The 13,969-nt window shown below is 38.8% G+C and overlaps 1 protein-coding gene across 2 annotated transcripts in view; it reads right to left on the minus strand.

Moving 5' to 3' along the window:
- The window catches only part of VBP1 (VHL binding protein 1), a 45,298-nt gene extending 34,587 nt beyond the window's left edge, over positions 1-10,711 (minus strand). The window contains exons 1-2 of one of the 2 annotated variants that reach the window (XM_012757883.2): positions 10,423-10,711; positions 6,361-6,485 (exon numbers count right to left, since the gene is read on the minus strand). In XM_012757883.2, the coding sequence (XP_012613337.1) occupies positions 6,361-6,485; positions 10,423-10,515 (218 nt within the window). In that variant the 5' untranslated portion in view covers positions 10,516-10,711. The remainder of the gene's footprint in view (positions 1-6,360; positions 6,486-10,422) is intronic. The other variant, XM_075999778.1, reaches the window with a different exon arrangement.
- Between the last annotated feature and the right edge of the window lie 3,258 nt (positions 10,712-13,969).

The raw sequence follows: 13,969 nt of genomic DNA on the forward strand, positions 1-13,969 counted from the left end.
AGTTGTGAAAGACAAAGAGGGTCATTATATAATGGTGAAAGGTACAGTTCAACAAGAAGAGATAACAATTTTAAATATATATGCACCCAACTTAGGTGCAACAAGTTTCATTAAGCAAACCTTACTGGATCTAAGCAAATGGATTAATAGGAACTCTATAATCAACGGAGATTTCAACACCCCACTGACGGCTCAAGACAGATCCTCCAAACAGAAAATTAATAAAGAAATAATGGACCTAAACAAAACTCTAGAACAATTGGGTATGACTGACATCTACAGGACATTCTACCCCAAATCCACTGAATATACGTTCTTCTCATCAGCTCACGGGACATTCTCTAAGATTGACCATATCCTAGGACACAAAGTAAACCTAAAGAAATTAAAAAAAATAGAAATCATACCATGTATCTTCTCAGATCACAATGGAATAAGGGTAGAAATCAACCCTAACAGAAACTCACATTTCGACACAAAAACATGGAAATTAAACAACCTTCTACTAAATGATTACTTCATAAATGAAGAAATCAAGACGGAAATAAAAAAATTCTATGAAGAAAATGACAATGGAGAGACAAGTTACCAACTCCTCTGGGACACAGCTAAAGCAGTTCTGAGAGGAAAGTTTATCTCCATAAATGCCTATAACCAAAAGACAAAAAGATCACAAATAGACAATCTAATGAAACGACTCAAAGAGCTGGAAAAAGAACAGACCAGCCCCAAACCCAGCAGGAGTGAAATCAACAAGATCAAATCAGAACTAAACGAAATTGAAAACAGGGAAGCTATTCAGGAGATTAATAAAACAAAAAGTAGGTTCTTTGAAAAAATAAACAAAATTGACACGCCACTGGCTAAGCTAACGAAAAGCAGAAAAGAGAAATCTCTAATAAGCTCCATCAGGAATAAAAAAGGAGATATCACAACTGATCCCAAAGAGATACAAGATATAATTTATGAGTACTACAAAGATATTTATTCACACAAACTGGAAAATGTGGAGGAAATGGACAAATTTCTAGAAACACACAGCCTCCCTAGGCTCAACCAGGAAGAAATAGATTCCCTGAACAGACCAATCTCAACAGCTGAAATAGAAACAGCAATTAAAAATCTCCCTAAAAAGAAAAGTCCCGGTCCAGATGGCTTCACACCCGAATTTTACCACACTTACAAAGAAGAACTAGTACCTATCTTGCAGAAACTATTCCACAACATCGAGAAGAATGGAAACCCCCCTGACATCTTTTATGAAGCGAATATTACTCTGATACCAAAACCAGGAAAGAATCCAACAAAAAAAGAAAACTACAGACCAATATCCCTAATGAATATACATGCAAAAATTTTCAACAAAATCTTAGCTAACCGAATCCAGATGCTTATCAAAAAAATAATCCATCATGACCAAGTGGGCTTCATCCCCGGGATGCAGGGATGGTTCAACATACGCAAATCTATAAATGCAATTCACCACATAAACAGAAGCAAAAACAAAGACCACATGATTCTCTCAATAGATGCAGAAAAAGCTTTTGACAAAATTCAACACCCTTTCATGATACGAACACTTAAGAAAATATGCATAGAAGGGACATACCTAAAAATGATACAAGCCATTTATGACAGACCTATAGCCAATATCATACTGAATGGGGAAAAACTGAAAGCATTCTCACTTAGAACCGGAACCAGACAAGGCTGCCCACTATCTCCACTTCTATTCAACATAGTACTGGAAGTCCTGGCTACAGCAATCAGACAGGAAAGTGGAATTAAAGGTATCCAAATACGGGCAGAAGAGATCAAACTTTCACTGTTTGCTGATGATATGATATTATATTTAGAAAACCCCAAAGATTCAACCAGGAAACTCCTGGAACTGATAAATGAATTTAGCAAAGTCTCAGGATACAAAATCAATACACAGAAATAAGAAGCTTTCGTATACGCCAACAACAATCAAATCGAGAACCAAATTAAAGACTGAATTCCCTTCATAATAGCAACAAAGAAATTAAAGTACCTAGGAATATACTTAATGAAGGAGGTAAAAGACCTCTACAGGGAAAACTATGAAACACTGAGGAAGGAAATAGCAGAGGACGTAAACAGATGGAAATCCATTCCATGCTCGTGGATCGGCAGACTCAACATCATTAAAATGTCTATACTACCCAAACTGATCTACAGATTCAATGCAATACCTATTAAAATCCCATCAGCATTCTTCACAGATATAGAAAAAATAATTTTACGCTTTGTATGGAACCAAAGAAGACCCCGAATATCAAGAGCAATCCTAGGCTACAAAAACAAATTGGGAGGTATTAATATGCCAGATATCAAACTATACTACAAAGCTGTTGTAATTAAAACAATCTGGTATTGGCACAAAAATAGGATTATTGACCAGTGGAACAGATGTGAGAATCCTGATATAAAACCATCCTCATATAGCCATCTAATCTTTGACAAAGCAGACAAAAACATACGCTGGGGAAAAGAATCCCTTTTCAATAAATGGTGCTGGGAAAACTGGATAGCCACTTGTAGAAGGTTAAAACAGGACCCACACCTTTCACCTCTCACAAAAATCAACTCACGCTGGATAACAGACTTAAATCTCAGGTATGAAACCATTAGAATTCTACAGGAAAATGTTGGAAACACTCTCCTAGACATCTGCCTAGGCAAAGAGTTTATGAAGAAATCTCCAAAGGCAATCAAAGCAGCAACAAAAATAAATAAATGGGACATGATGAAACTACAGAGCTTCTGCACAGCCAAAGAAACAGTCATGAAAGTAAACAGACAACCTACAGAATGGGAGAAAATTTTTGCATCCTACGTATCCGATAAAGGGCTGATAACTAGAATATACTTAGAAGTCACAAAAATCAGCAAGAAAAAATCAAATAACACTATTAAAAAGTGGGTAAAGGACCTGAACAGAAACTTTTCTAAAGAAGACAGAAGAATGGCCAACAAACATAAATGCTCACCATCCCTAATCATCAGGGAAATGCAATTCAAAACTACAATGAGATATCACTTAACTCCAGTGAGAATGGCCTTTATCAAAAAGTCTCCAAATAACAAATGCTGGCGTTGATGTGGAGAGAGAGGAACACTCCTACACTGCTGGTGGGACTGCAAACTAGTTCAACCTCTGTGGAAAGCAATATGGAGATACCTTAAAGCGATACTAGTGAATCTACCATTTGATCCAGCAATCCCATTGCTGGGCATCTACCCAAATGATCCAATGACACTCTACAAAAAAGACACCTGCACTCGAATGTTTATAGCAGCACAATTCATAATTGCAAGGCTGTGGAAACAGCCCAAGTGCCCATCAATCCAAGAATGGATTAATAAAATGTGGTATATGTATACCATGGAGTACTATTCAGCTCTAAGAAACAATGGTGATATAGCACATCTTATATTTTCCTGGTTAGAGCTGGAACCCATATTACTAAGTGAAGTATCCCAAGAATGGAAAAACAAGCACCAGATATATTCTCCAGCAAACTGGTATTAACTGAGTAGCACCTAACTGGACACATAGGTACTATAGTAATAGTGTATTGGGGAGGGGGGGGAGGGGGGGCGGGTATATACATACATAACGAGTGATATGCACACCATCTGAGGGATGGTCATGCTGGAGACTCAGACTTGTGGGGGGAGGGGGGAAGGGCATTTATTGAAACCTTAAAATCTGTACCCCCATAATATGCCGAAATAAAAAAAAAAGAAAAGATTTACAACATATATAAAGAAAAAGGTTACCATTGACACTACATAGAGCCATCTGCTGCAAAACAACTAGATCATGTAGAAAAAGTTTTGTTATATAGCTAATATCACAGGGGTGAGGGAAATTCCAGAAGATTAAAAAGGAAAAAATTAGAAAAGGCCTTGAGTTGAACAGTGAGGACTAGCAAAAGGTAGGGGTGTCGCTGAGGGCAGGTGTCCATACCAGCTGCAGACCGGAGCCTGGGCATCTTACACTTCACTCACTGAGCTGTGAGTAAGACAGATGAAGTGTAGGAACTTGAAACTTAGCTCAAGTGGTCTAAGACTAGTATCTACTCATAGCTCCTGGCAAGAGTAAAATCCTCTATGGATAAAGGCAAACTAGACAGGCATATATACTTATAAGAAGCTGACACACATCAACAAAGAAGATATCCACACATAGACAAATTATAGTGAAGTAGTAACAAAAGAGAGAATGATTTTAAAAATATCCAAAAAGAAAAGTTGGTTTATCTAAAAAAGCTAGATTTAAAAACAACCATATTTGTTTATATAGAACACCCTTAAATATAAATAATAAATAGGTTGAAATGAGAAAATATATCTAAAAACAAACTTTTGTATCTTTGCATAAGTAGTGCCTTATGCTCAGACTACCCCTTCTTGCTTTAGTCTGGCTTCAAACTCATAATCAATCTTTGAAATTCTACACAGCCATCTGTTTCTCTTGGAAGTTTCCCCTGCACCTCCCTACCCCATGCTAGATCATGCCTTAACCTGTGCTAACTCATTACTTTGTACCAAAGCACCTCTACTGCTCTACTTTGTGTGCTTATTTTATTTACATACCTATCATCTCTCCCAGACCACATTCTTATTGAAAACAGATACTGGATCTTATTTCATCCAAAACAGTATCTAGCACCTAGCTGGCATCCCATAAATATTTAACTGACAGAAGAATGCTTGCACATGCACAAAGCAGATATCTATAAATATTTATTACAAGCTGGGTACAGTGGCTCACACCTATAATTTCAGCACTTTGGGAGACTGAGGCAGGAGGACTGCTTGAGGCTAGGAGTTCGAGACCAACCTGGGTAACATAGTGAAACCTCATCTCTACTAAAAATTTAAAAATTTGGCCAGGCGTGGTGGCTGACACCTGTAATCCTAGCACTCAGAGAGGCCGAGGCAGGAGGACTACTTGAGGGCAGGAACTCAAGACCAGCCTGAGCAAGAGCAAGACCAGGGGTCCTCAAACTTTTTAAACAGGGGGCCAGTTCACTGTCCCTCAGACCACTGAAGGGCCGGACTATAGTTTTAAAAAACTATGAACAAATTCCTATGCACATTGCACATATCTTATTTTGAAGTAAAAAAACAAATGGGCAAAAACACCCACATGTGGGCCTGTGGGCCATAGTCTGTGGACACCTGAGCAAGACTCAGTCTCTACTGAAAATAGAAAAAATCATAAAAAATTAGCCAGGCATGGCTGCTACACACCTGCAGTCCTGGCTATTTGGGAGAGTGAGTCAAGAGGATAGCTTGAGCCCAGGAGTTTAAGGCTGCAGTGAGCTATGATCATGCCATTGCGTTTTTAGCCTTGGGGACAGAATGAGATCCTGTCTCTAAAAAATAAAAATTAAAAATTAAATTAAATTATTACAGTGAATTGATGTTATAAGCTATATAAAATAATATAGGGAAATTGCAAACAAGGATATCTTTGTCCTATGGCTCTTAGGTATAAAATCGTGGGAAAGTCATAATCTCTCTGTCTCTCTCTTCTCAATGGCAAAATCAGAAGGGTAAACCTAGACATCCAAGATGTTATGATCCCAGATGCTTGGAAATAAGGTCTTCAATATTCATTCTATTATGTTTTCCAAACCATCTTTAGACTGACAATATCAAGTATTGACAAGGATGTGGAACAAATGGAACTTTGTATATTGCTAGTGGGCATGTAACATGGTACAGCCACCTTGGAGGATTTTTGGCAGTTTCTATAAAATTGAATATACATGTACCATAAAACTCAGCAGTTCCATGCCTAGATATTTACCCAGGAGAAATGAAAACATATGTCCACACAAAGACTTAAAGCCAAAAAAGAGAAACAACCCAAATATCTATCAAAAGACAAATAGATAAAAACCCTGGTACATCCACACATAACAAAACACGACTCAGCACTAAAAAGGAACTAACACACAACACCATGGATGATTCTCAAAGCATACTAAATGTAAGAAATCACACAAAACAGTAGTTACTATATGCTTCCATTTACATGGAGTTCAAGAACAGACAAAAATAATTTATAGTGAAAAAAATCAGAACAGTGGTTGTGCAGGGTTGGGGGTTGGAAAGGAACATGAAGGAACTTTCCACAGTAATGGAAACATTCTATATATTGATCTGGGCAATGCTTACAGAATTAGATGGATATATTTGTCAAAATTCATTAAAATGAACATTGACATCTGTTCATTTTATTGTATGTAAATTATATCTCAATTTTTTAAAACTTAAAGCCATGTAAGATTTTAATAACTTAGGAAATTTTACACTTACCTCCTTTTCTTTTGAGCAAGGTTGAGTTCCATAAACTTATACTTCTGGTACTGTTCATCCAGCTTCTTTAGTACTATATCTGCAGTCTCATTCCCAGGCTGTTTCATGAAAGAGTCTACATCTTCCTTTAATATCAAAAATAATACATTACAAATTTTAGAATTCATGCCACTAATCTTATTTTGATTGCTTTGTTCTTAAAACATTAAAGAAAAATTATTTTCTTTCTTTTCTCCAAAGGCTTGTTTTTAACTAAAAGTAGAGGTTAAGTATTCCTTATTCAAAATTCTTGGGCCCAGAAGTGCTTTAGATTTCAGATTTTTTAGATTTTGTAATATTTGCATTATACCTGTTGAGCATCCCTAATGTGAAAATCCGAAATCCAAAATGCTCCAATGAGCATTTCCTTTGAGCATCATATCAGCACTCAAAAAGTTTAAGATTTTGGAGCATTTCAGATTTTTAGATTTGCAATGATCTACTTGTAGTTATAAAAAGTCAGAGACGATTTCTGACCATGTACATATATTATATAGCTAATTTATTCATCTTTTACTTTCCTCTTTAATTTTTATTTATAAATAGGGAAAGAATGACCTTGCCTGCTTTATGTATTTCTCATGCAGCCCTATGAAAATTACCAATAATCATACACATTGCCTATTCATGTACCCTAGTCATAAAATCATTCTACAGGTTGTGTGCCAAAATTACCAATTTTATTACTTATTTATATGGGTGTGTATATATATACACACACACACACATATTTTAGAGACAGGGTCTCACTCTATCACCCAGGCTAGAGTGCAATGGCGGGACTGTAGCTCACTGCAGCCTCGAACTCCTGGGCTCAAATGATCCTCCTGCCACAGCCTCCTGATTAGCTGGGACTATAGGTGCATGCCACCATGTCTAGCTAAATTGTTTTTTTATTTTTTGTAGAGAAGGGTCTCACTTATGTTGCCCAGGCTGGTCTTGAACTCCTGGCCTCAAAGTGATCCCCCTGCCTCAGCCTCCCAATGTGCTGGGATTCCAAGCATGATCCATATCTGGCCTTATTATTTGTTTTTAATTCAACAAGTTCTGCAATAGAAATCATCCTAAACATGGTGATTAGGTTCCCAAGGCAAGCCACAAATGCTTCTTTTGGTATCTAGTAGTTGAAATAAAGTAATCTAAAAGGCAAACAGAATTTCAGTAAAACTGACATTAAAATTTTTTATATGTATACCACATGTTGGTCCTTGAAGAAAAGCTAGTTAATTATTCATTAGCTAATGATCAGGAACTAGATGAAAATATATGGAAACTTAAAGGATATTCTTCAAGAGCCTTCTAATAGTTTAGGGACCTTTAGTTCTCCATTATAAGTACCTTCAGTTATTTTATAGCTTCTGGGATCTCTACATCATTATTCTTATTCATGTTTATTAGCTATCATAAAATATTTTAGCTGAAACAAGGCAGGAAGGAAAAGGAAAACAAACACAGCAAAGGAGTGAACTAAGAAGTCATCAAGTTAGAGACACAGTCAATGAAACTGGAAAGGTGAGGCTGAGAGTCAATGGCTGAGTTCTGTGTATAAAATGGTGATACCATCTTCCTAGAAGGGTCACTTCAGGAAAGAGGAAGAAGGCAAAGTTTCTAGTACATATTAGGAGCCAGACTCTAGCAAGGAGAATTAACTACAGCAGCATAAGATGTGATTAACAAACGGGGTGGTTGGCTTGAATCCTGGCTTCACTACCTACTAGATATTTAACCTCTCTTTGACCTTAGGGAAGTTATTTAACCTCTCTTTGCTTCAATTTCCTCATCTGTACGATGAAATAAAGGTACCTTTTCCTCACCAGTGATAAATGAGTTAGCATGTGTAAAATGCTTAGAAGAGTATGCGACACTTAGTAAGTGCTCAACAAATATTAGCTATAACAGAATGTGCTGTAGGGACACAAAGTGCCAAGGATTTCATTTTGGGGTAGAGGTCAGGGAAAACTACAGGTAGGTAATATCTGAACTAGATGTTGAAACATGAGGAGGTCATCAAATGGACAAGGATGAAAGGGACAATTCAAGCAGAGAAATAAAACAAATTAGTGCATCAGTGGGGTTTGGGAAAAGGGCCAAGTTTGACTTCTAACCACTATGCTACACCGCCTATCATCACAGAAACTAACACCTATTCAACATTAACAACATCTGCAATACTGAAAGTATGTTCTCTGTTTCCCATAATGACTCTCTATTGTCATCCTTATTTCAGTTAAAGAAATTGAGGCTCAAAGTGGTAAACTAATATGCTCAAGACTAAGCAGCAATTGGGAAGCAGAGGCAGAATGCAAAGCCTGGTTTATGTAGAAGACAATGTTCTTTCTACAATACCGTGTCACTCTCATTAGTTTGGAAACAAAAATAACAATGCAAAATTTATGCTGCTTATCACATCATGTTGGTAGAAATTTTAAGGTATAGAAAAAATAACCCATAAAGTTGAAGAGAAACATGTATTTTAAGATAAGACTTTATAAGTACTTCAAATAAAGTTTATCCTCCTGAAGATTTCTGAAACCATTTCTAGCTGAGCACTATGAATGTAGCATTCAAGGTACTATGGAAATTTAATTAGACATGAGCTTACACTATGTGTTAGGCACTGTGCTAGGACCAGCAGACGTGGCACTAAGCAAGAAAACTACCTCACTCTCCTCCCAGTAGCAGAGTATGCAGGGTAAGTAGAGGCACTGGAGCTCCACAGACTGCCCAAGTTCAAATCCTGGATACCTCACTCACATCCTGTGCACGTGGGGCAAGTTACTCAAGGGCTCTGTGCCTCAGTTTCATCATCTACAAAAATGAAGATGATAGTAACTACTACCTAAAGTTCTGTAAAATCATTAAGAAAGTGCCTGACACTCAACAAATTTTATTTCTTATTATTAGTTAATAGATAAATGTAAAGAAATAAATGGCACAGCTCAGGAAAAAAATACAAAATAAAGAAAACAATTACAAAATTCAATCAGCAAATGCAAGTATACAATATAAAGTGTGATATAATAAAAGAAATGGGTCTTTTAAAGGATGTAAGACATGGTTAGTAAAAAGGCAGAGGTAGTAAGGCAAGGTGCAAACCAAAAGAAAATTTCATTAAGATTTTACAGTAGCTCAGTACAACTTAACGAGAAGACAGATGATGCCGGCCTGAAAGGCCAGTCAGAGGTTTTTCTCTCATTATTCAAATAGTTTTCAAATACTATTTCTAGAAAAGCTTGATGGAAGGATAGGGTTGATAGCTTCTACATGCTTCTTTGTTTAGACCTGGGTTGGTCTCCCTGTTCTGTAACACCTCCAAATTGCATCCCCTGCTTTCTCTCTCAACTCCACACAATTCATTCTCCACTAAGTTGTTAGAATGATGTACCTAAAACGAAATATGATTACATCTTGGTTTTACTTAGACACTTTCTAATGGCAGCCCACTGCCTACTGAATAAAGCCCCAATTCCTTAGCAATACATACAAGGACTTCACACTCTCACCCTATCACCCTACTTTCCCAAGGTCTCTTCTTCCATATCCCGCGAGGCAACAGACCACTGCATTCCTTCAACAGACGAGGTGTCATTCCCTATTTTCATACCTTAGTACTAGCTGTTCTGCCTATTCATCGTATTCTACGGGTCCACCTATCTCTCTTTCCAGGATCTAGGCTGAATCCTCACCACCTCGCCTTTGCCAGGCAGCAGGGGACGAAATCCCGTGGCAACAGGGCGGTCCTTCAGGCCAACCCACCCCTCAGCCCCTCGCCCCAGTCCTGCTCCCCAGTCCTACCGCCCTAGGCCCCCTTCTCTTCTAGGGCCTTCTTGGGCCGCGTTTCTTCCAGGAGGGCCCCAGCAGAGCTTAGTCTGTCCAGGTGCGGAGAGGGAGAGCAGGCCGAGCGTCCCTTCCCTGAACCTTTAGCTCAGCTTCTTTCCTCAGCAGTCCATGCCTGGGTGAGAGGAAGGATGGAGCAGTCCCACGGCCTCGGGCCAAAATGCCCAGGAACAGCTTGCCTCTTACCACAAACACAGCTTCAGGAATCCCCAGGTGGAGCCGCCGCCCATTCCCTGCAGCCACTTCTCCTATGCCACAACCGTCCTTAGCCGCAGCCATCTTGGAGATGCGAGCGCGCGACTAACTGCTTTCGGAACCGCGAGCCATCGGGGTCCGTGATTCGCCCATTCGCACCTGCAGGCCCGCCCCTCCATGCACATTCATTGGTGCGCAGAGAGGAGCCTCCTCTTCTCCTTTGGCCGAGTAGCCCAACCCCTAGGTGCTGATTGGCTATTAGCAGGTGAGTGACCAGCGTGGAAAGGCCGCGGAGGAGAAGCTGGAACTGCACGACCAACACGGACTCCTGGGAAAAGGGGTTTTGTGAGTAGGGAGGGATAAAGCCTGGGAATAGGGACCAAACTGGACCCCACTGCCACCCCAGAACAGGCAGCACCCTCCAGAATGGCCTCTAGAGCAACCTGCTCTCCTCTCGGACACTAGTGAACCTGGGACCTAGACACCACCACAAGGGTTCAGCCTCTTTGCCTTCCTTGTCCCACCACCCCAAGGAGCTTCCTGTCCCTTGAAGGGGACTTAACCTTTGTGCCTGTTTCGGAGGGGAGCCACTGGCTTGATTATAAAATAAATACTCCGCCCATAGCACCAACCTTCCCTGAAAGCCACCTTTGATAAGAATCTCATCTCCCCAGCTCAAACGTTTTCAGAATTTCCTAGTGTACGTACAAAATTCTAAGAACTCTACCTAGGCGTCTAGGCACTTGGACTTAGCCAATATCATCCTCCACTACAACTCTTTAAAAGCACGCTCATCATAACAGACCTAAGTAATTATTCTTTGGGCTCTTTTCTGACATCTAATCACCGTTTTTGTCCCTGTCTTTGCTTTCAATGAAGCAGTGCTTCATCCATTTGCACAAATTCTACCATGAGCGTTAGAAGTTATACAGTGGAAAGTAAGTCTCCCGTCTCAGAGGCAATCAGTTACCAGTTTGTCTCTATAGATAATTAACATATGATCAAGCATAGAGACATAGATGTGCATATATGAGGAAGAAATTGCTATCCTCATGTTGTAAATGAGGAAATAAAAGCTCAGTGAACCTGTGCACCTTCTCCAAAATCCTACAGCTAGATATTAGTGAAGCCGGAGCTCCAAACTAGCTCTCCAGTGGCTTCCATGCTCTTTGGCTTAGGAGAATGCAGACATGTTAGCCATGACTGACCCTCTCTGGCCAACAACCTTTTGAACATAATGTCTCTCTTCCTGCAGAGAAAAAAAGGTGGGAACTCTATTCACCACTCTCCCCCACCTCAATAGCTTCTAGAAAGAAAAAAAGAAATTGTTTTTGAAAAATAGGTAAAGTTTCTACAGAAAAATACCTCTCTCTCTCTCTCTCTCTCTCCTCTCTCTCTCTCTCTCTCTCTCTCTCTCTCTCTCTCTCTCTCTCTCTCTCTCTCTCTCACACACACACACACACACACACACACACACACACACAAAATTTGGTTCAATTTCACTAATCCGTATCTATATTAATCATTGTTGTAACTAATCAAGGTCTTTACTCCAAACTTTAGAAAACATTTTTCCAAACCATCACTAATTCTAATCCTGAATGAATCCCTCTAAGTAAGAGGTACATTATTTGACTCTTATGGCCTTTTTGGTATAGCTTGGAACCAAAAACCTTATCAGCTTACTGCTCATGTTCTACTCCCTTACAGGTACAAATGAGTCCCATATTTACACTGCTGAATGTATTTCCCTTCTAGGCTCCTCTTAATTAGAAAGTCATATGCCAGTTTCTTCCGACTCCTCTATTTTCCTTCCTTCTGTGGCTGCAGCAGCAGGAAGAAGCTCCATCCATCCTAGCAGCTTTTCCAAGAGTACACTGAGTTTATCAACTCTAAATGTGGTCATTTTCTTATCTCCCAATGTCCTTTTGCCAGATCCAGATCTAGCTATAACCTGAACTTAAATATGATTGTTCTTTAGTGACACTTCAGTAGCCCACAACTTTTGCAGCTTATCTTTAGATGCTCACAACTTTTGCAGCTTATCTTTAGATTGCCTTAGTAAGTATTTTAAAAAATGGACTTTTAAAGAGGTTGTAGCATATCAGCATGGGCACTTTTAAAACAAAACAAATTTAAATACACATACATCAGGAAACAGAACATCTTTTTTAATGTCATTTCACAGAGTTGTGTGCTGGTAAATGTTCAACTGATTCTCTATGGAAGGTATGCATTTATTATAAATTCTGATACAAAGGATGTGTAATATACAACTTTATAAATGATAATAAAATATATAATACTCTTTATTATAAATTCCATATAACCAACTGATTCTCACAGGATGCTTTTGTTGATTTTTGCCAAACACTTATATCCCTAGACAACCTGTGGCTGTAACTGAACTGGCATAATTCTGATATTATTGTTGGTTGATATTTTCATTTAAGTAATAAGAAAAAAAGTAATTCAACAATGATTTATATATTGGCACTTTACTCATTCCTCAACACTGTGAATGACTTCTTTGCTGACTTGGATAATGGGTTACAAATACCAGGAAAATAGTGCCCCATATTTTTGTGCTATTCACAATGTAGTGGCTGCAGACATGACTCATTTTTAAGCTGAATCTGCATTAGTAACATTTTTTCCATTGCTTTCTTATGTCTAGAGTGACAAACATAAATCAAGCCCTAGTTTGTAGCATTTGCCAATTTCTATGGTATAAATATTCCCACCATGGCTGATTTCAAGCCAAGTGGAGTTTGGAAGACACACAATACAAAGTACAGATACAATACTTATAAATAACCTCAAAAGCATAGATAATACTCAAATAAAAAAAAAGAAAGTATTTAATTTTGAGTATTTATTACCTTTGTTTTTAAAATAATTTATTTAATTGTAAATTTTTAGAACTTACTTTTGAATGATGGCTGTGGTTAACAACTATCTTAAAAAATTTCTGAAAATTTAACAATCAGTTCTCACAAGCTGGTACCAGCCAGCTTTAGTACACCACTGACTCATATTTTGGAAAGCCAGAGTTTCATGACTTCAGTGAATAGCACCTGCAATGTCACAATGATGTGCTCTCCAGAGAATAAAGAATGTGACAGATAGTTGCAGTCCCCTGGAAGAAGAGGATGACATCCTTAGCATCTTTACCTCAGAGGGCCAAAAGCTGACTTAACATTTGTATAGCCTGGAACCCACAGCAACATCTCTCCCTGGCAGCTCTGTGTGGGTAACTGGCTCTGCCCCACTCTCCAGGAGCCTCCAAAATCACTCTTAATAGCTGAAAATCCTGAGGCTGGGGGAGTGTGCCTCCTTTTTGCAGATCCTGCCCACTAGAGTCATCTCCTCCCACTGGTAAAGAGCCCAAAACCTTCAGAGAGATGCCAGGCAATTCAGGGTATTCTGAGATAGCCTCTGCTTTGACCTTCTAATTCAGACTTTCTGATCCTGACCTGCAGGAATAGGATTAGAAACTGCAGTTTCTCTAGGACAGGTGTCCTCAAACTATGGCCCA

This window comes from Microcebus murinus, unplaced genomic scaffold (assembly GCF_040939455.1).
Source record: "Microcebus murinus isolate Inina unplaced genomic scaffold, M.murinus_Inina_mat1.0 scaf005_hap2_Mmur4.0, whole genome shotgun sequence".
Lineage (NCBI taxonomy): Eukaryota > Metazoa > Chordata > Mammalia > Primates > Cheirogaleidae > Microcebus > Microcebus murinus.